The 21,897-nt window shown below is 40.8% G+C and overlaps 1 protein-coding gene across 1 annotated transcript in view; it reads right to left on the bottom strand.

Annotated features, from left to right (window-relative positions):
- DOCK2 (dedicator of cytokinesis 2) overlaps positions 1-21,897 on the bottom strand; it is a 520,353-nt gene that overhangs the window by 87,583 nt on the left and 410,873 nt on the right. The window contains exons 31-33 of the mRNA XM_019487133.2: positions 19,931-20,031; positions 19,788-19,846; positions 6,651-6,799 (exon numbers count right to left, since the gene is read on the bottom strand). Coding sequence (XP_019342678.1) covers positions 6,651-6,799; positions 19,788-19,846; positions 19,931-20,031 — 309 coding nt within the window. The remainder of the gene's footprint in view (positions 1-6,650; positions 6,800-19,787; positions 19,847-19,930; positions 20,032-21,897) is intronic.

Here is a 21,897-nt window from a genome sequence, read left to right on the forward strand (position 1 = left end):
GAATCAGGCTGAATCTCCTCCAAATTGAATCAGCACCTGAAGCTTCGCACAGCCCTACTGATCAGGGCTCCCAGATGGGGGACCACAGGGAGAGAAATTTGCTACTTGCTGGTGCAGGGGGAGCCTGGGATCAGGCTTCCCATGCTTGGCAATATGGTGCGATGGGATCCAATGAAGGATCACACAATTGTGCCTCCTTCCATGCATGTGTGGCTTGGCAGGAAGTATGATTGTTGGGATCCCACATTAGATTCCCATTATACCTTTATTTTAAAGTGCCTCAGATATTTAATTCAAAGGGCTATTTTGCAGCTGGTTCAGCGTCTAAACTTAGAGAATGCAGCAGTATCAGCATGTGAGGCACTGTAGCAAAATGGAACATAAGACTTAATTGTAACAATCAATCATTCCAATTCAACTTTGCAGTATTTATTTATTTAGAGCACTAGCACACTTGGAGGATTCTGAAGTACTTCCCAAATAATGAAACTACTACATATGACACACCAACTGGTACACAATTTCAGCTTTAGGGAATCATAAGGGATATCATAAGGGACACAAAAAGGTCATCATAATGCTTTATAAGGAATGTATACATTTGAGGATGAGGCTAATATTGGACTAAAAGTATTGAAAATGAATGTCCTGTTTGGGAAGGCTGGAAGAAAAGATGTTTCTTATTTCTCTTTTAATTTCTTGTACATTATTCCCAATTTAGAGGGGCACATTTCTCTCCAAAACAACTATATACAGTTTGGCTACAAAGGGGTGCCACACAAAGTACTGTAATACAGGGACGGATTTTGTCTTCTATTCCTATATCCGCTGTTGGTTTTTGGTAGTCTTTTTTCCCAGCACAACTCACAGTAATTTGAATACTGATAACTCTAGAGTATTGGCAATGGAACAATAACCTCTATGCGAATATCAGAGAATAAAGCAATTTTGAATCATGAATTAGGACCAAACCAGCTGTCTACTGCAACATGTACAATAGAGATATTGAGTGGAGTGGAGTAGAAAATAATTTTCCGATCAGATACAGGCTATAGCAAATCTTGAGAGTCATAGATGTACACAATTACAGTGTTAGAAAGGCAGAGAACAGTTTCAATATTAAAAAGTATACAAGTATTAAAACAGAGCAGTCCTTTTGACTCATCTTGTAAACCTGTTTCCTGTAGACTGTAATAGTTTCTTAGTTTGATACTGCTGCAATAATATGCAGAACAGTGAGTGTAGCATAAGGTCACCTACTACCTAAAGCAAACGTGTCAGTCAATTAAATCTTCCCTAATAAGTATCTAGCAACTGGTAGGAAATGGATTACTTCTTTAAAGTATCCAATAATTTTGTTTCTGCTTGACCAGACAAGAACCAACTTGAACAAACTGTTTCCTTCAGTTATCAGCAGCTGCTAAAACAGCACGTTGCTGAACTGAAATAAAAGATGCTGGCAAATAAATTATAACAGACATATTTAATATTGAACTTCAGTTGCCATATTTAGCCTTGGTCTCTCCTTCTTCAATGGAACCACGCCTACATGTGATAGACTTCAGTTTAGTGAACTTATGTGAGAACAGCCACACAAAGTCCTTTTCCTCCACTCTGTTTTGAAGTGCTATGCTACATTTTCCATAGGTGAAATGTTCCTTGTTTTTGCTAATGAGGCAGTTCCACACATCTACACAAATCCTTGGGCGTATTGGGATTTCAAGAACTGAGAGTACTACTACTACTATTATATGTGTTTTAATTCGGGCTGTCAAATGATTAAAAAAATTGATTGTGATTAGTTGCACAATTAAAAAAAATTAGTCACAGTTAATCACGATTTTAATTGCACAGCTAAAACCTCAGAATTATGCAGGTACTTTGTATGGTTGGGAGTGGATGTGGGGTGTCTGTGGGGGGGGGAATTTGTGAAGGTGTAGGGGGTTGTTGGGGTGTGTGGGGGGGGGTTTGGAACCTGGAGTGGGGGCCCTGCACACCCTGACAGAATGTGGGGTACTGTGGGTCAGGAATGAGGGGCAGCAGCAGGGCTGAGGGGTCTGTGTCTTGGGATTGAGGGGCAGCCAGAGAGAGGGAGACACACACACAGAAACACACAGACAGATGCATACCCCAGCAGGTAAGTTTGTGGAAAGAAGGTGTGGGAAGGAAGGGGTGGGGGGAAGATCGAGACTCCCACAGTGAGGGTGGAGTAGGGTGGAGGCTTGGGTGAATGGGGCTCTGGGACCAGGGCAGGTGCTGGGACAGAATTGCAGGTGGCTCGTCCAGGGATGCTGGGGGGGGTGGGGGAGGGAGGGGGGTTGGCTCCTTGCTGCTGCGTGCATCCCTGGGGGAGGCATGTGCCCCCTGATTTGTGCACAGGGTGGAGGCAGGCTGCTTGCTATGGGCTGGGCCTCTATGCCCTGCTGCCTTTGGCCTGGGAGCCACACTCTGGCCATGCCATGTGTCTCTCGTACTGCGGTCACGCAGCTCCTGGGGCAAAGGCAGCAGGATGCAAAGCCCCAGCCTGCAGCCCACCTCCATACTGTGCACAAAGTGGGGAGCGGGAGTACATGCCTGCCCTACCTCCCTTGGGGGCATGTACAGTGATGGGAAGCCGCATCCTTGAACAAGCCTCCCACAGCTCTGTCCCATAATCTGTCCTGGCTCCAAGGCTGTATTCACCCCAGCACCTTTCCCTGCCCCTGGCCCACTCCCTCTCTTACTGTGGGGGCCTTGATCTGCCCCCCGCCCCTTACCTCCCCAGATTTACCTGTGCAGTGCTCCTCTGCATGCAGGCTAAGGCTGCTCATGTGTGTCTGTATCTGTGTCTGTGCATGCCCCCCCAATCCTGGTGCAGTCGCTTGGAGCCCACTCCCAGGCTGCCCTGTGGTCCTCTGCACTGAGAACTCTGCCCTGCTGGATGGCCTGGAGGCAGCAGAGCAAAGCCCGGGCATGGGCTCCAAAACCACATGCATTAAAAAATGAATGGAAGAACCAATTAACAAATTAATCCCATGCATTAACTGCAATTAATTGACAGCCCAAATTTTAATGTTTCCTAAACCAAAGTGAAATCTTTAAAATGGGCTTAAATCTATGTACATTTCAATTATGTTTCTATTTACTCAACAAGGTACACTGTTTCCTTTCATTTATTCACTTTTACTAAAAGCTATTTTTGTATCTCTTAATCTAAGGCTTTAGCAATCAGTTATGGCAAATACTAGTGGGTCTCTCTAATAATATTCTTTTCAGTAAAAGTTTCTGCCAGAATATAGAGTTTGATCTTTCAAACAAAGAGAGACTGTAGATACTCCAAACAATAGCACAGATAAAATCACCTCCATGCATGTGCATAATTTCCATTCTGATTACAAAAGATTGCAAGACAATAATTCTACAAATACCTATAGCATACTACCATTTAAAGCCTTGCTAGTCTTTATATCCTTAACTAAATTGAGGGGTTTTTGAAGTACTTAGGTGAGGCAGCCAAAGTTCCATTTTCAAATGTGATTTGTGTACTTACAAATGAAGCCTCTGAATGAAAACCAATGAGCTTTAGCAAGCGCCAGTAAGATTGACCAGTTCTTACAAGCTGCAGTTCTCACAAGAACTTCCGAGCAGCATGGCTCAGCCTACCTGTTCCCATTCTGTATGTGCCCAACCTGGAAGCAGGGTGGTGAAGTTACCCTTGCTCACAAACATATGAAGCAGAGAGTTTGACCGTGGTAGTAGGGACACCCTGAGGCTTCACTTCCTCATTTCTTGGTTTGGCCCCTACAGAGTAGGAGAGAATAGGAAGGGCACTGCTTCCCAGCCATGCTCTCAAACACTATAGAACAAAGCACACATGTCCTAACATACTTCTGAAAATGGACCTAATGGAACTTAAGAGATTTTGAAAATTTCATAGTTGACCTTTGAAAGAAAATAATTAGCTTTACACAAAGTACTGTCTAATTTTAAATGATCCATTAACAACGTGAAAGCTTAATTGCCTGAATATAGTGATAGATTTATTTTATTTTCCATTAATGTTGATTCTTTCACTTTTCTAAGTGAGGAGTTAAAATACTGATTATTCTAGCACGTATATTTTTTCGGAGTTTCTAAAAAATCAAATATGATTCCTTAAATGCTATTCTTAAAATATGCCACTTAAATTATACAGGCTAAGAGAAGAAACATTTTTTCAAAGAAGTGGTTTTAATATTTAAAATCCAAAGGAGCACAACAAAGTGTTAAATTATAATTCTAATAGTGACTGTCTAATAAAAACTATTAAGCAACTATTCTTAAGCTTTACTAAAGTGAATGTCCTTTTCCTTGGCATTTTATACATACATTCATATAAAATCACCTGAAATGTATTCATATCTGCATAAGAATTAGTTTAGGGGTCATCCAAGTACCTGGTATCTCTGAGGCTCGTAAACTACTGCCCTCATTAATCAGTTAGATTGACTGATATATTTTCAGGGGTTTTGTAGGTTTAAGTATCTATCCCAAGGGATACAGTTAAACCAAGAATAGGAAAACATACCTAAGAAAACAGATATAGGACTATTAGGATATAGACAGAACAGGTATACTGATGCAACTGTAGTTTTTAATCTTGGATTTAGGCCAAAAGCTTTGTGTTAACTACTGGCCAAAATGGAAATCTCATCTGCCAGTTTTTTCTAGGTTTTGTTGATATTTTTTTTAAATGTCCTATATGAATTGAAACATAAATATAGACTTAAATGTGTAATATATATACAAACCAAAACCTATTGAGCAAGGCACTATTCTGGCTATTACAGTCTAATAGACAAGGAAGACAGGAGGAAGGAAAAACAAGGGACATAGATTAAGTGACTAGCCTATGGATCTACAGAAGGTCTATAGCAACACCAGGGAATGATGAATCTATATTTGAGTTATCCCTCTCTTCATTCTATAGTACTAACCAGGGAACCTGATAATCCAGCTTGCTGGCTATATATTCACTGAACTCTGCTCATATGGCCACTGTTATCCTTGCAAGAATCCCATAATGTGATTTTAATCCTATTGGTCCAGCACTTCCAATTCCACCTTGGAATGGTTTATTGACAGCCAAGCATAGCAATGCAGTGGTGTTAGGAGATCTGGATTCTAATCCTGAAACCCAGTGCAGCTTCCTATCCCCTGGAATTATAAGAAAGAAGAACTGGAAGGGATCTCAGGAGGTACCATAGTCCAATCCCCTGCACAAGGCAGGATCAGCTCTGACTAAACCATCCCAGACAAGTGTTTGCCCAAATTGCTCTTAAGAAATTCCAACAATGGAGATTCTACAACATCTTTAAGTAGCCTTTTCCACTAGTTGGTGCTTACCCCCATAGAAAAGAAGTTTGTCCTAATGTCCTACCTGAATGTCCACTGCTGAAATGTAATACCCTTGTTCCTTGTCCTGTTGCCTACAACCAAAGGAACAGTCCGTCTCCCCTGCCTCTTTATGACCACACTTAATACATTTGAAGACAGTTACCAAATGACTATTGGCAAGTGACACTGCTGTTAATACAACCCAGTAGAGTATTAGGTTTTGGTTTTTTGGGTTTTTTCCCCTCTTTTTTGGCCACAAGAGCACACTATTGGCTCATATTCAGTTTATGGTCCACTATAGCCCCTAGGTCCTTTTCTGCAGTACTGTAGCTTTTTCATTCATTCCTCAGTCTGTATTTAGGCATGTCATTTTTCCATCCCAAGTGCAGGACTTGACATTAATACTTATTGAATTTAATTTGATTAATTTTGAATCATTTTTTCAGTTTACCAAGGTAATTCTGAATGCTAACTCTACCCTCAAGGGTCTGCAATTCCACTCAACTTGGAGAGAAGCATGCTTGTTTGCTATCTGACAAAAATAAATTACAACAGGTATATATTCTTTTTACTGGAATTTTTGTGTTGGAAACTGGTTTTGGCAAAGTCAATGTTGACAACTGTTTTTATTTTTTCAACTGAAAAAATTGAAAAGAAAACTTCATTCCAAAGAAATATTTTCCATGGATAAAACTTAAACTTCTTACATTTTGTTCTCAATTTTATAGGTTGGAAAACAATTGAAGAACTGAGAAGTCAGTTCTTCATGTTTCTTTCACATACACTTTGACCATTATCTTATTTCATTTACAGCAAATCATTGGTTAATTTTTTAAGGGATTTCTCCCCTCCATTTTTTCCACTAGGCAAAACAATTTGGGATTGCTGACCAACTTGAATAATATTTCATCCTATGCAAACCTTTCACTGTGAAATGATACCTCAGGCATTGTATATTCTACCTTTGCTATTTCTGCTGCATGATTTATGGAATTTTAAATAACTTGGTATTGTTTCTGTCTATTCCTTGAATGATTTAACTTTTTTTATTAATATGAAAAGAGATAAACTAAGTCACTTTGGGTGAACCCCCACAAAATCACACAAGATTTCCTGGGGTTCTCCTACTTTCTGAAAACTCACTGTGCAAATAATTACAAAAAAGAAGATATCTTGCAGTTAAATAAATATTAATGAATGTTCACAGATAACTTTTTGAAACATACACTTAGATTCAATTATAGTCATAAGAATAACATAGCTACTAAAAAGATGCATAATATTTGTTCTGTTACCTTTCTGAATTCTCCTGTCTTTTCATGTTCACACAGCATCATATCAAAGAATATTGGGATTGTGGCTTTTCGTAGCTCAACTTCTGGAATAAGAGTCATCTCCAAGATTGGTCCAACCATCCCCGGAATAAAACAGATTTTATTTTGACCTAGAACAGAGTGGAAAATACAATATTTGAAAAGGAAAGAACCATTACCATTTTGATATTAAATGAACTAGGATTGGCATCCATTAGAATAGTGTGGAAACTATCAGTTTCAGTAATGTTCTTACAATTGGTTATTCATCCTTTTCCAGCCTTTAAAAAAAAAAAAAAAAGAGGCATCTTAAAGGATACAGTCACATTTCAAGGGACTAGGTCTTATGCTACCAGAAAGAAGCATCTAGGACAGCTGAATGAATTTATACTTTAGCATACTTTCAAATATTTTAACTAATCACATCTCAGTGTAAATGCCTGGACTGGAAAGTAATCAAAAAACTCTAAGAATTCCCCCAAAACCAATCAATAGAAGAGATGATTACCACAGCCACATGATATGTTCACTTGTCTAAGTTATAAGAGGGAAAAAAATCATCTAACTTCATTCATGAATGAATAATGCTATCCATTAAAAATCCACACTAAAAATAGTATCTGCACAACTACTTCAAAGCCATGTGAAGTAACCCTGTGGTACAGCAGTCACATTTACTGTCAAAGAACCCCCAGATTGTGCTATAGGAGACATTCGCAATTATAACAGATGATAAAAATGAAGAACTGTTATAGCAAATGTAGTATCTTAAAAATCAGGTACCAAGTATTCCCCAAATGCTGCCTGTTTCATAGGAAAAATAAAAGGATTTCCTGTATGGCTCACACAAGTGGTCTATCAGATCCAATGTCTCTGGCAGTAAATGTCTGGTGCTTCCAAGGAAGATGAAAAATTCTCACCAGCGAATGTGAACCAATACTGCAAACCCTTCTTGCCTTATTTTATTTTGGCTGTAATTTTCCTCTTACGTCAGTTTTAACACTGCTACAACTTGAGTGACTTCAATAGCATTACTACCAGTTTGCACCACTAGAAGCTGGAGAGACAGTGGGTGCATCTACATATGTGCTTTCCTGTGGAGTAGACCAATTAGCTCCACAGGAAGCTCCCTCTACATATGCACCAGTATTAGGGCATGATAAATCAATGAACTCCACTCTAAGAGAATATTGTCGGGGGCAGTATCCGACATTTACTGCACTAAAACATAAGTGTAAATGGTGACTGGGCAAGGAGCCAGACTCCTATCTACTGCCTAGTTACATATTTCTGCATTTTAGCATCTGCATGTCCCAGCCAACTCCCTTACCACCCAATGCTGCCACCTGGAGCCCAGGGCTGACTCCCTGTACCCCCTGCCAACCCTGCTCTGCTCCATCCCAACTCAAATTGCTGCTGTTCCAGGTGCATGTGTAGACATTGCGCCTAAGAGAAGTTTACTGCTCCAGAGTTTATTGCTTCACCTTAATTTCATGTGTAGATGCACCCAATAATACTTCAAATTCTATTGAACTAATTCATATTAGTACTGACAGATTTTAAGATTTTGAAGAGATTATTATGATGGCTGAGTTAGAATTCCTCCATAATAGGTCATGGAACTTCACCATTATATAACAACTCAACCTCCAAGCATCCTTCTCATCTCTGAAAGAACCTCTTATACCCAAACAAGGCAAGGTATAACAACACCACTGGGTAAAGGACCCAACCAAACAAATGAATCTTGCACCTGGTTCTACTTGTACTCTACAATTTCTGTGTTAGAGGAAGAACTGAAACTACCCTTCCCCAGTCATTTATTTGTTTCTGTTTTTGGCATCAAAAGTAGAATTAGTCAACCATAAATGATGAAATGGGCAAAAATGTGCAGAAGCCACAATCTTTTAGCCTGCAGTGTTGGCTGGTGCTTCTTGGGCTATTTACTTCCTATTGCATACAAGATGGGAGGCAAAAACTGCGGCATATTTGAAACTGTGGTTTTTGCCTCCCAGCCATCAGGAGGAAGCGGCAGGGTCGATGGGGCCCCTATGCCAATCAGTGGTGGAGGGCATGTAGGGGCAACTCCAAGATTAAAGGAGCCACTGCACCATGAGCTGGGCCCAAAATTTAAACCAGGCCCTAGGTATAAGTGATCAGAAACTGGTCTATACCCATAACAGAACCAAAGTTCAGCACACATAGACTGGTTTAAAAATGGTGGAACCTGGTCTAAGATTTGCACCCCCCACCAGATGGTGAAAGAGTGGGTTTTTTTGCTACCAATATAAATTACACCACTTACAGAAAACCTAGACTGACCATATGGAAATCCCAGAATTCTGGGACATCATCTGAGAGATCTGGGACACTGCCCCCTACCTCCCCACTGAATGCTTTTACAAGTTGGCGGGGGTGGGGATGCATGCTAGGTAGGTGGCCAGCCTGTCTACCTGCAAGACACTTTGCGCTGCTTCGACTCCCACCCAGACTGCACCCTGTACCCCTGTGTTTTTGGGATGCCTCAGCTGACTGAGACCAGCCTTTGAAATTCAGGACCGTCCTGCCTAAAACTGAGCATATGGTCAACCTAAGAAAACTGCATACCTTAGATTGATTCTGCCTCAGGCTTTTTGAATGTCTGTATCTAGCCAGCATTTCTCTCTTTCTCCCTCTCCAGATATAGACATTGTAGCAGGAACTCAAACACTTACTGGGCAATGCAGCATGTGAGACAAGTCCTCCCAGGCTGCCTGCCCTGGGTTGCAGACTGGGAAGACAGCTGGGTCAGGCTGGAAACAGGAAACAGCTGAAGGAAACACAGCATGCAACAACCCAAGGGAGTCACAGGGAACAGGTGAAACACCCAGATTGGCTGGTGGAGCTGCACGCAGGACACTTGAAGCTTCAGGAGAGGTGTGGGTTGGGTGTAGGGGAGGAGCCCAATGAAGACATCCGGTGAGACTCTACCTAACCCTTGTCACAAGTTACCATGGAGGCAAGGTACATTTCCATTCACCCCATTCTACCACTTAAGACCAAGACCTGGAGGGAAAATCCAGGGGTAACAGGAATGGAGAGTAGGGCCAGTAATTAATAACTCTAGCCCTCCCTTCCAATACAGATATATAGAGATATAGATATAGCACCTTTAACTGAAGGATTTCGAAATATTTAAACTATTGATTAATTAGAGATGATGACACAGTGAAGTGCCTGATGCAGTACTTATTTTATGAATAGGGAAACTGCCACAAGAGTTAAGACCTACCTTTTGAAGTGGTTTTATTTTTGATGGTCCCTAAAAGGCTGTCAGAATTAATGAGTTCAAGTCAGAATTTCCAGGAAAAGGAAATAGGTTGGTAGGTGCTCAAACTTCTAAAAGTCAAATTTTAGACAGGGACAAAGACAGACTCCCATAAGTGATCAAAACTAGCACTTATTCTGAAAATGTGTTTCTGTTCATAAAACTTATGCAATGCCAGTTAATAAATCAAGATTTTCTGACATTTATTTTACCCTAACCAGTACACAACCTAGTGTGTCAAAGAACAGTTTTGTTTTACCGACTATGATCCTTCATTATTTTAAGAAATCATTAACTGGAATAAGCAGTTTCTCATGTGGATTTTCAGGCCTGGAGTCTAATTCTTCTCCAACTAGATATTACCTTATTTAACTGAACAGGATTACAACAATTAAAGACTTTTTGTACAGTGATATATTCATTCAGTACAAAATGAAAGGCTTATAATATTAGGTATAGACATTAGTTTGTTAGATTTTGAATTTTGATTATATGCCTAATACCTCTTGCAATTTGAAGATTATTATTTACTTTATAGGAGGACTATTTAAATTTGTAATGATTTCCTTCTAGTTGTTCAGGTATGTTTTTATTATAACTTTAAACACGTTTTCTCTACAGTCAAATGCAAAGGGAAAGCAAAAAGATACTAAGTGAGGAATACTTCATATTTATTTATTTAATTCCACCCTTCCCAACAAAGAGTAATTTACAATAAGAGGACAGAATAACTTATAAAACAGGCCAATGACAAGAGAACAGAATAACTTAACAGGGAGCTAGAATATCAAAAAAAAATATCTCAGCCTAGCTTTGTTTGCTAAATACCTGCTCAAATAGGAAAGTCTTACATTGCTTCTCAAAGGTGATTAGGCTTGGGCTCCATTGGGCTTCAAGAGAGATGGAGTTCTGAAGCTGAGGTGTATGACCTCCAGAGAATGGCCATCAATGACACTCTGTGTGTTTTCACCAAGCAGACTTGGTATATTGATGTCGCTTTGCAGGAGGTTGCTCTTGGCTGATGTCTGGGATTGAGATGGGGTGTAAGGGAGAAGGTAGTCCCTTAGGTACATAGGACAAGAGATGGATTAGGGCCTTATAGGTCAAGCCAGAACCCTGAATTGCACTCAGAAAGCTGTGGGTGCCAATGCAGATTATGAACCACTGGAGTTGTGGGTTCCTGGCAACCCATCCTCATCAGAAGGTCAGCTACCACATTTTGCACCAGCTTTTTGTTTTTTTTTTTAGCCTATACAATGGTCATAAAACAAGGAAAAACATATTCACAATGTTATGTCCAAATCTGTAGTCATCTGATTGCCTCAGGTGTAGTGTTGCACAAATCCAAGAGTGTTGCATTAAATGCATGGAGAGGGCATTCAGAGGTGACGTGGTTTAAAGTTTGAAAAGGGGTATCACAGCTGTAGTTCGGTGAGTTAGTTCATCCCTATCAATGTAACATAAATCCACATCTTCTGTGTCCTGTCCTGATTCAGTTTAGAGAAGACCAAAGATGTCTAGGGAAATGAAAACCAGCTAGTCCAATGATGGGATTTGTAATAATTCTGTAGTAAGGGGTGAATCAAGCCACTCGTGTCCAGGCATCTTGGATGTTAATTGAGTCTTGCTCAAGTTGAATTGCTGTTCTCCAAATAGGATGTCTAGTTTTTAATCTTGGATGTGCTGGGTTAAAGAGATCTTTGTGTATAGGCAGCTGTGGGTTATTTTTTTAGTCCATAATTTAGTTAAGGCATTTTTTCTTCTTTATGAGGGAGGATGTGTGTTACTAAGAATAGGGAGTCATTGGAGAGGGGTGGATCAGATTGTTTCTGTAATGATTCCCATTGCTTGGTTGAGTTGTACATCAAACTTATCAGTATAAGCACTGTTTAACCAGATTGGGACACAGTATTCTGCTGAAGAGTAGAACAGTGCTAAGCTGTTGTTCTCACTGCATTGGTATCAGCTCCCTGAGAAGTTCCAATGAGTTTCTAAAGCAAATTATTACAGGTTTTTAACTTGGTTACTGTCACAGCTAAGTGATTTTTATAGGACAGTGTTATATTTAGAAGGTTTCCTAAATATTTAGAAGTACCATTATAATATAGGTATATATATATATATACCTATTTATATATATTTATTTATTTATATATATAGTTCTAAAAACTATAATGGGTTGATTAGCTTGTTTATTGTTCAAGCAGATGCTTCCATTTTCCCAGGGTTTGGGTGCAAACAACATTTTTTGAACTAGGTATTGAAAGTATTCAGATCAGATGCAAGTATTATTTCTGCTCTGGAGAAACAAGATCGTTGTATAACCAGGGCTATTTCATCAGCGTATATGCATTTTCTAGAGGAGGTGCCTTGGAGGTCATGGATGTAAAGATGAAACATCAGGGGTGCAATGACTGATCTTTGTGGGAGTCCATTGTTCAATTTATGTGGTCTACTCAATGTTACCAAAAAAATCTGGAACCATATATTGCTAAGTATGTTGTCTAATAAATTAGTAATTTTAAGACAAGGTATAGTGTCCAAAAACTTCAAGATGAGTTCTTATCTCCAGACTGTATCATATGCAGCCGAGAGATCAAGACAGCCACACTTTTTAGTGATATTTCAAAGCCATTTTCTGTAGCCAGACTATTACAGTTCCTGAGTGACTTTAATAGTCTGCACCAGCTGAAGCTTCCAGACAGTCTTTATGGGCACCCCTACATACAGCACATTGCAGTTATCTACCCTTGAAACTAGCAAAGGCATGGATGATGGGGGCCAGATACCAATCTGAAACAAAGGGTCTCAGTTTTCTTACCAAACAAAGCTGGTGAAAGGCACTCCTAGCCATGGCTTCCACCTGAAGATCCAGGTGCAACAAAGGATCCAGGAGCACCTCAAGGCTGTGAATGTGATGACAAGGGGAGGCTGAACCCCATGATACATGTCCCTGTTCCCCACCCACCCACAAGTCAAGTGGTCTGCCTACCACTATCACCTCTGCCTCATCTGGATCCAGTTCCCAAGAGCAACCAGGCACTGGGTAAGGATGCAGGGGTGGGAGCAGTAGTACACAGGGGGAGCATAAGCTGCCAGAGGGTAAGTTGTGGGGAGTATAGCATCTGTGAATCTGACCCTGGGTTTGGGGTTGCAGTCAGTGCTGCAGCCACTACTCCCCCTACCATGACGTGTGCTCAAATTAAGATAAGAAGCCATTTTTCCTATGTTGAATGGGAGAAGTGTGTGGGGAGGGGGGGACCTTACTTTGGATTTGAGCTAAAAAAAATGTAATTATTTAGATTTTGCTAAAAAAGTAATTATTCAAATCATTCAGAAATGCTCTACACTTCCTAGTTGTAATTTTTTGTTCAGAATGAATTATTTCTGCACTCCGACCCCCAACCTAGCTGGGTGTTTGGATTCCCTTTACCTGCACAAATGTGACCCCCAGGGCTGAAACAGAAAGTATGAATTCTTGATACATACATTTTAAAGCAGTCATTACATGTGCAGTAAGCAAAAAGGACACTTGTCATACTTTAGCTCTACCTCTGAGATGCACATGCTAAATGTGAGCTGGCATGTTTCATGTTCTCTTTTCAGAGGCAAGCATAATCTCAAGTAACTAAATATATTTCTTGTTTACATATTTCCTATTCTTGGCTCTATATTGAATATTTACTGAAAGCAAAAAAAAAAAGTTAACATTTGTGATTCAAAGGATGATTTCAAAATAGTGCATCCTACATCACAGTGTTTATCTGTTTCACCTATTGATTCACAGAAACCTGAAAAAGGTAGCTGTATATACAGCACAAAGTACTTTGGTGCTAATCCTGCTGAAGGGAATAGTATCACACATCCCACAATGTGTTCAAGTTTTCATAGGATATCATCCATGTTTTCTTGATTTTGTTTTACTGATATTATGTGGGGGTCTCAACAAATGGGTAGCAGTTAACTGCATTTAGCCATATCATCCTTGTTTTTACGCATTGGGGTATTTGATATAAAATGTATAATAGGAGCAGGATTGTATAATGATAATAGTTTTCCAGTGTCAGTCCCTAAACAGTGAGTTTCTTTTGTGCCTTGGAGAAATGGTTGCAGAGAAGTAATCTCTGAGAATTAGAAACTGACAGTGACATAAACAGACACTTGCAGACATATGGTTTGAAACACATGAGCCAAGCCCTTCCAGAAAATGATGAATTTGCATTTAAAAAAAGAGAGATCCTAGCATGAATATCACCTTGAAACAGGTTATTCAAAGAAGGACATTTCTTTTCACAAGGAAATCAAGTGAAAGACAGTGTCTTAAGGATCTGTTTGAAAGAGTGTAAACATTTCCAGGATTATAACTAGAGAAGGAAAGACTTCTAGTCTGGTGCACAACTATACATTGCGGGGCAGGGATTTACATGCATTGTATGACCTGTAAGAATCCAATTGATAATGTATATAAATAGCCAGATAAGAAACCATCCTTAAGCCTTGCCAAGAGAGCAAGTTGTTGTTTTATCTTTTCTGGGCATAGGGAAATACCTTACTTTGTTACTGATTTCTTGCATTTTCTCTTGTTTTTATAATAAATCTTTTTAACTTTTATAAAGTAACTGTGATTTCAAAGCATTTGACCACACAGGCAGGTCTCTTCTGCAAAAGCAGGGATCCATCTTTTCTGACCAGACAAGGGTTTGATTCTTTTAGCTGGCAAAATCTCCTCTGCTAAGAGCTGGCAAGATCTAGATGAGACAGGTATAGCTGGGCTGCCGTTAAGTCAGGGAGATATCTTTGGAGTATCTCTGTCTGTTCTCAGTGATCAAGCAGCAAATGGCAGAGAGGATCTTGTGGATGAAGGGCACCTACATAGGTGTGATAACACCCCAGGAGTATCTCTCAAAGGCTCACCTGACTGCCTCTGGGATCAGGGTGGATCACACATAGGACAACAGGGTAACCTTGGAGTGAGCAAGGCTGAGCCCTTAGACTGAGATTTTTAAAACTACCTAATTCATTTAGACATCCACGGTGCCACTGTAATTAAAGAGCCTCCCTCCACCACCCCCAAGCACATGTATATATGCCCCCATATCCCCCCCCCCCTTTTTTTATTATAGGAAATCAATATCCAAGGACATGTCTATACCATGGCAGCAGAAAGTGGTGGAGATCCCAAACCCCCTCCCACTTGCTTCAAATCCAGAAATATGATAGTGAAGACACTTTGAGGACATCCCCAGCAGCCTCTTTCAAGCATGTCAAACACCAAGGTTTCAAAACTGCTCAAAGGCGGACATTCTGAAGCATCTTCCTGGTGTATTTCCTGGTTTGAGGCAGGTGAGTGGAAGTAAGTAGATAAGTGGGGCATGCTCAAGGCCAAGATACGCTACTGCTATGCTATAGATAATTTGTATATGACTTTTTACACCTCAGTCTTAGTTTCTATCAATGTATTTGTGCTCGTATGAATTCAGTGCAAGAATATGTTGTTATGATAGGATTTAGAATATGACAAACACAAAAAACAGCCTCATTTAGACTTGGAGTGTTTGGGAAGAAAGGAAGTTCATTTTTTGCTCACATCTACTGACACACCAGTCACTCCACAACTGCACACAGGAGAAAGTCCAGAACAGGTGCATCAATGAGGGAACAAAGAGAGGACAGAATAATAAGATGAATAAAAAGAAAAAATAAAAAAGTTTATCGAATGCTAGGTTACAGCCTCATAATTAACATACTCTGCTAGTTAAATTTTGGTTACAGATACTTAGAAATGCTTGTTTTTACTTTGAAGTTGACAAAACCCAAAGAACTTGCCTATTCAGCTAGTGTTTTCTATGATTAACTATGATACATGACATTGAATTAAGCCTATTACTGCCAAAGGAAAAAATACATTCCACTTCAGTACAACATACATCTATTTGAAATAAGCAGCCCATGATTAAGATAGTAGCATCATTAAAAAGGGCAACTGATGCCATTGACACATATCTCTATTTAAACAAGTTGACTATTAAGGATTAAACTTACACTTATTAAACTAACTCACCAAATGGGCAGGTAGAAGTTAAATATAATATTTATTTTATATACATTTGTCTCCCATAACATTTCATTTTAAATGTTTTGTACCACAATAAAAACATTTCCAATGTTAGTGCATAAAATATTGTACTACAAGAATATCGGTGAACATTTCAAAATATGTCTTAAAAGTACAGTTCTAACTAACGGGTTTCAAGCTGAGGTTCAACATACACAGCAGGATATCCCTAATGGATTCCTGTTTTCTTAAGCATAGCTCCACATGCTCAAGAGGATCAGCAGAAGATATTTTCATTTGTTTTCCTAGATGAAGTGGCTACATTGTAGCTACTTTGAGCCTGTTAGTTTCTGAGCTGAAGTTGAGCCTTTGGCAAATACCATCTCTACTCTAGTTCACTTCAGAAGTAACAGAGAATGTCATATGTGCAGATGAAAAGGGCTGCTTAAACCTTCCTTGAAGACCATCCTGGATTTCAAAATAAGGAAATGGTAACAAAGATGCTAGAAATCAAATAGCCTGTTCAGCTATTCATTAAAAAGATAGCAAGGTGCTATTATGGCTTTTATTGTATGGGTAGTTAAATTCTCTGTTACCTACAGGAAAAGGACATAACCAAGAAGTAATGTTGCAGTCTGAAGCTGGGAGAACTGAAACTAGAAATGAGGCTACAAATTTAACAGTGAGGGTGATTAATCACTTGCAAAAACTACCAGAATAGTGGTAGTTCCTTCATTTCTAGATGTCTTCAAATCCTTTTTGGAAAGCACATTTTAGAAGAATAACTTGTTCAAAGGTGTAATATGGAAAGACAGACACAATAATTTTAAGCTTTCTGAGTTTAAAATCTGTGACACTGATAGAAGAGAGAGGACTTGGTCTTTACCAGTTCTGATAAGATGATAGTTGTGAGAGGGATGATGAAAGGCTTTTTGATGATACAATGTCCTGAATTCCTGACTCCCGTGAATGACTGAACACAGAGATCTCAATTGTTTTTCTACTTACATTCCAAAAAACCAAGAGGATAATTACACAGGACAACATTATAATTTTAGTTTTGATAAATGAATACTGGGAAAGCATGACAGCATATAGGAAATAAAAATAATGGTAGGCCACAAATTAAAATGTGAACTCTAACAGTCCCTAAATTTGGAATCTGAAGTCCTAGATCCAATCTGAGTACAAACCCACAGTGGGAAAAATTAATCTAATTTTCATGTGTGTGGCAGAGAACAGGTTGTGTCTGCCACTTTAAGGGGTTTGAGCAGGTGGCAAGCAGCCTACAGGTGGGAGCAGACCCAGTCAGGTGGTCACACGGTAGTTAGGAGGCCATCTGATTGATGGAGAGCCTGGGAGCCTGGGTATAAAGCTAGGCCTGAGAGTAGAGCTGGCAGTTGCTGCATGGAGCTGAAGGAACAACACTGCCCATCCAGAGACCTGCTGCTCCAGAATAATCTGAAGGTCAAGGGTAGGCACTATGGGGATGGAGGAGGTTTCTCGTCCTGGGGAATGACCTAAAATTACATGCTGCTGGGGTTGGACGGTTTGGTGGGGCTGGTTGTGGCAAGGAATCTCCAGGAAATGCCACCCCTGTGCCTCCCCAGTGAAAGGCAAGGGTGGGGCATCAGAAAGCTTCAGCCCCACTGCCTTGTGGGTGACCCTGTGGAAGAGAGAGGCTAGGGGAGCACACCCTGAGAGAAAAGCACAGAGCCAAGGCCCACTGAGTAGGCCCTTTGGCAGGGTCCAGGCTGAGAGAAGGGGGCCGGAGACTGGGCCCAGGCCCACTAAGTAAGGCCTGAGGCCCAAAGGGCATTAGGCTGAGCACCCCAGTGAAGGGGCCGGGTATTGAGGCTCCAGGGCAGGGGGCATCCCCAGTGAGGAGGCAGGATAGGAGCCCCAGTGAGGGGGTAGCCCCAGGAAGGGAGATGGGTAGAGGCCCCAGTGAAGGGTGTATGTGGCCCAGGTAGGGATGCCTGAGGCCAAGTTTGGGCCAGAGGTCCAGTGCAGTCCAGCTAAGGGTCCGGGGAGTAATAGTGAATGTAGATGCCATCTGCAAGGCGTGGGACATGGTATAAGGGTACGTTCAGAGCCATGTATTTTGTCCTTGGCATCAGGAAAATTAAATGGGCAGCCTCCCACCTAGGCAGCACTGGAATATGACTTCCTAGAGGAAAGAATCTATGGAACAATTTTAGTTATAACCAGGGATCCTGGTTTTCGCTGATATAAAATCACAAATTCTCTGATAAAATAAATCGCAAGTTCTCTCATAAAAATATATATATATATATATATATTAAAACTAAAGGCTCCCCACAGCCCCACCTGGCCCTGCTTGTGCCTCTCATCCCCCCAACCCCGACAGCCTTCCTGGCACCCCTCACCCCCCACCCACAGCCCCTGCTTCCCCAGCCCTGCAGGAGAAGACCCCCAGGTGCCAGGGCTACAGACCTGGGTCTGCAGCCCTCTGCCTCCGTTCCCCCGCTGCCTGCTACAGGGGAGGAGGATGCTGGCTCCCTGCTGCTGAGCATACTTCCAAGAAGGGTAGAGGGAACCCCTGCCCCCAGATCTCTGCATGGGTCAGGCATGGGCAGTCGGCTTGGGCTCCCACCCTGCTGCCCTCCCTTGGGGGCCTCCACAGCCCAGCAGGTGCGAACCAGCATAGCAGGGAGCAGCAGAGCCATGTGGAGAAGCTGCTTGCCACTGAGAGCTCCCCTGAACGTGCTGCTGCTTTGAGAGGCACAACCCTGCACTGCTGTTCTCACTGCAGCCTCGCATCAGCAATCAGCTTCTCTATGTGGCCCTGCTCTTTGCTGCTGCCCTGCTTCCCTCCCAATATGGAGTGCCCCACATGGAGACACTCCATGTCTTTCCCCAACACTTCCCCACTCCCTCAGCCCCCCACCTACACATCTACACCCTGCTCCTCACCTGCTCTGCTGGCTCTTTCCCCAGCCCTGGCAGTCACCCACACCTGCATCTGCCACCCAGGCTTCCCCTGCAGCCCTGCCAGTACCCCTATCCAAGACCCGCAACCCCTCAGTCCTGCCAGAGGGGGCCCCCAGCCCCCTGCAAGCCCCATTTACCTTAGGCTCCAGGAACAAACAGTGAGCCTGAGCCAAGCCTTGGGTGATAGATCCTTAGGCTTCGCCCTTTCCCCCTCTGCCTCCCCCTCCAGACAGGGTTGGGGGTTCCCTGCCCTTTTTGCATTTAGCTCTTGCAGGCTGGAACTCTGCCCATCTGCAGAGCTCTTTACAAAAGTGGGAAGTCTGCAGGTATCTCTGCTAAAAGGGAAAAATCCATTTTTTCTCTAATAAAGTCAAGAAATCCATGGTTTTCTCTGTTTTTCCATGGGAAATGGAAAACCCAGATCCCTGGTTATAACAAAGGTGTGGTAGGTGAGACAGGTGGGCGTACTGCCCCAGACAGGTGGGCAGGCTGATGTAGTGACTGGCCCAGAGATGACCACCTGTTACAATGTGGAATAGGAAAAAAGTTCTGAAATCTTCAGGATATTCAGCCATCTTTGCTTAAATCTCAAAGCAACAACTTGTAAAATAAAAATAAGAGGCTTCAGACAGATAATGTCATTTTGTTGGTGACAGTATCAACCTGAGCTGCAGGAACAGGAATATTTGACAGTGTCAAAATCAGATATACTTCCAAATTTTAAATCATGTCACACATTCTCTTCAAAGAGAAATAGGTATATTATACATTCAGAGGTGTTTGAGATGGTGTATTTACTCACCTAGCTGGTACCATGTGTCACGGATAGCAAAACCAATTAAACGTCTCATATCCCCATATCTAGAGAGAACAGAAAAACACTGGCTTTAACAATACGTTATAAAATTTAAGAAAAATTATATAAGATACTGATATTTTACTTACTTATTCAGGATCTTATTGTACTTTGCATGAGAAAAGTTTTCTAATTGTAGAGAGTCCTGGGTAATAAAAGCCACTGCCAGATGAAAATAGTTGTTCCATAGCTGTAAATTGAATATTCAAAGGTTATAATGGTGTTGAACTAGAATGGGAAGTAGTATTAAACCATGCATAACTCTGAGTAATTTACTAAGGCAAATGATGCAAGCAATACAAGGTTTTAATATTACTATTGTGCAATTATAAAAAATCTCTCATCTTTATGCTAACTACTCGTCTCCATTTGTTCTTAACAACATAGCAGTTGCATAAATAGTACTCAAGAAGATTCATATGAAGTTCATTAGCTAATAACAATAAATCACAAACTCCAGCAGAGCTGGTAAAATACAGAACATCCCAATGAATCATAACTGCCCAGATCCAAAGGCACCTAATGTATTTACACTATACTTGAGAACTTCATCAAAAAGACACACATTCTTCTCCCTGGACCCTATTCTAACCAGATCTGGGGGCAAAAATACAGTTAATTTCAAATGCACATCCTATGTGTGAAACCAGGACATGTAGATAGTATTATTACTGAGTCATATACCTGCATTGAGAGAACAACTCTTGTATTTTAGTGTACAGTCTTTCCTTATTTCTGACATCAGATTACTTTATTCTCTTGCTAATCAAAATAAAACACTGGGAACCTTTCCCATATGCTTAAGCAGTGAATGGAAAACTTTACTACAATGCAGGCAGATATGAACTTTCCCACTGAGTGAATGACTGATCACCCCAGGAATAAAAGTAATCAGTACTTTCAAAGGCTTATAGATAGGAAATATACTTTCAAAAGCATATTTTTACACTGTTTACACCTAAAAAAAAATATGATAATGAATGTTGTAAGAAAGGAAAATGTAAAGGCTTTCATCAATTATTTTAAAGGATTAAACAAACCAGCAAGTGACTGTAACAAAAGTATTACCAACAGAAACAGATAAGGTTAAACATGTGCTAGACTGAGACTTACACAAACTCTTACATACAGCTAATGCACTGCATTAAAAAGTGAGTTTTAACACTGTGACCTGAAGAATTCTCTATACATAAACTAATACTATAGGGAGCAGATATCAACATCTGGTATAGCATATGAACAAAAAGGAAATGTTTTGTATAGTAAATATGTCTTCAAATCCCTTCTACAATATCAAAAAAATGTTGCATTAAGGTTAACATACTTCTCCTTCAGTGGCCCATGGCTTCTCTAATGTTTCCTTTACAGATTTTGCTTACTCAAAAGCCCTGAGGAAGGACTCTACAGCAAAGCTTTTGTTCTTGCTTTAAGTGTTTTAAGTCCATAGATCATATTTATCCCTGGTGTGATTCTATGGACTTCAGTGGAATTAAGGCAGGGATTTATTTAGCCCAGCCTTTTTCATAGAATTCAAAGATAATCTGAATTCACCCAAATTAATAGAATCTTAATAAAAGAAACATTTAGATATTAATTCAACATAGGACTGCAGCTTTTATCTGATATCAGCATTTGAACTACATCAAAATCTAATTTTTTGACAATATACAATGCTACAGAATAACTTAAACCTTTCTCCCCTAAGACAAATGTTTTTCAAGGTCAAAAACTCCAATTTATGTACGATTAATTCAACTCGCTTCAGGGTGTCTAAAAGTTTTCAGGTACATCAGTGTTTCCCAACCAGTATGCTGTGGTGTGCCATGGAATCCTAGGGGGGCGTGGCTCCTGGCAGTCTCCATGCTGATACCCCCCCCCCCGCCCGCCACCCCTCACTCAGCGTTTGGCTGCTCACCACCCTCTCTCCTCCTTGCTCAGCATTTGGCCAGTGTGCCGTGGGGTGGAGAAAGCCAGGTAAGTATGCCATGGTGTGGAAAAGGTTGTGAAATGCTGAGGCATATAGAAAAGATGCATAAAGATGTAGAAAAGTAAGCAA

This window comes from Alligator mississippiensis, chromosome 9 (assembly GCF_030867095.1).
Source record: "Alligator mississippiensis isolate rAllMis1 chromosome 9, rAllMis1, whole genome shotgun sequence".
Taxonomy (NCBI): Eukaryota; Metazoa; Chordata; order Crocodylia; family Alligatoridae; genus Alligator; species Alligator mississippiensis.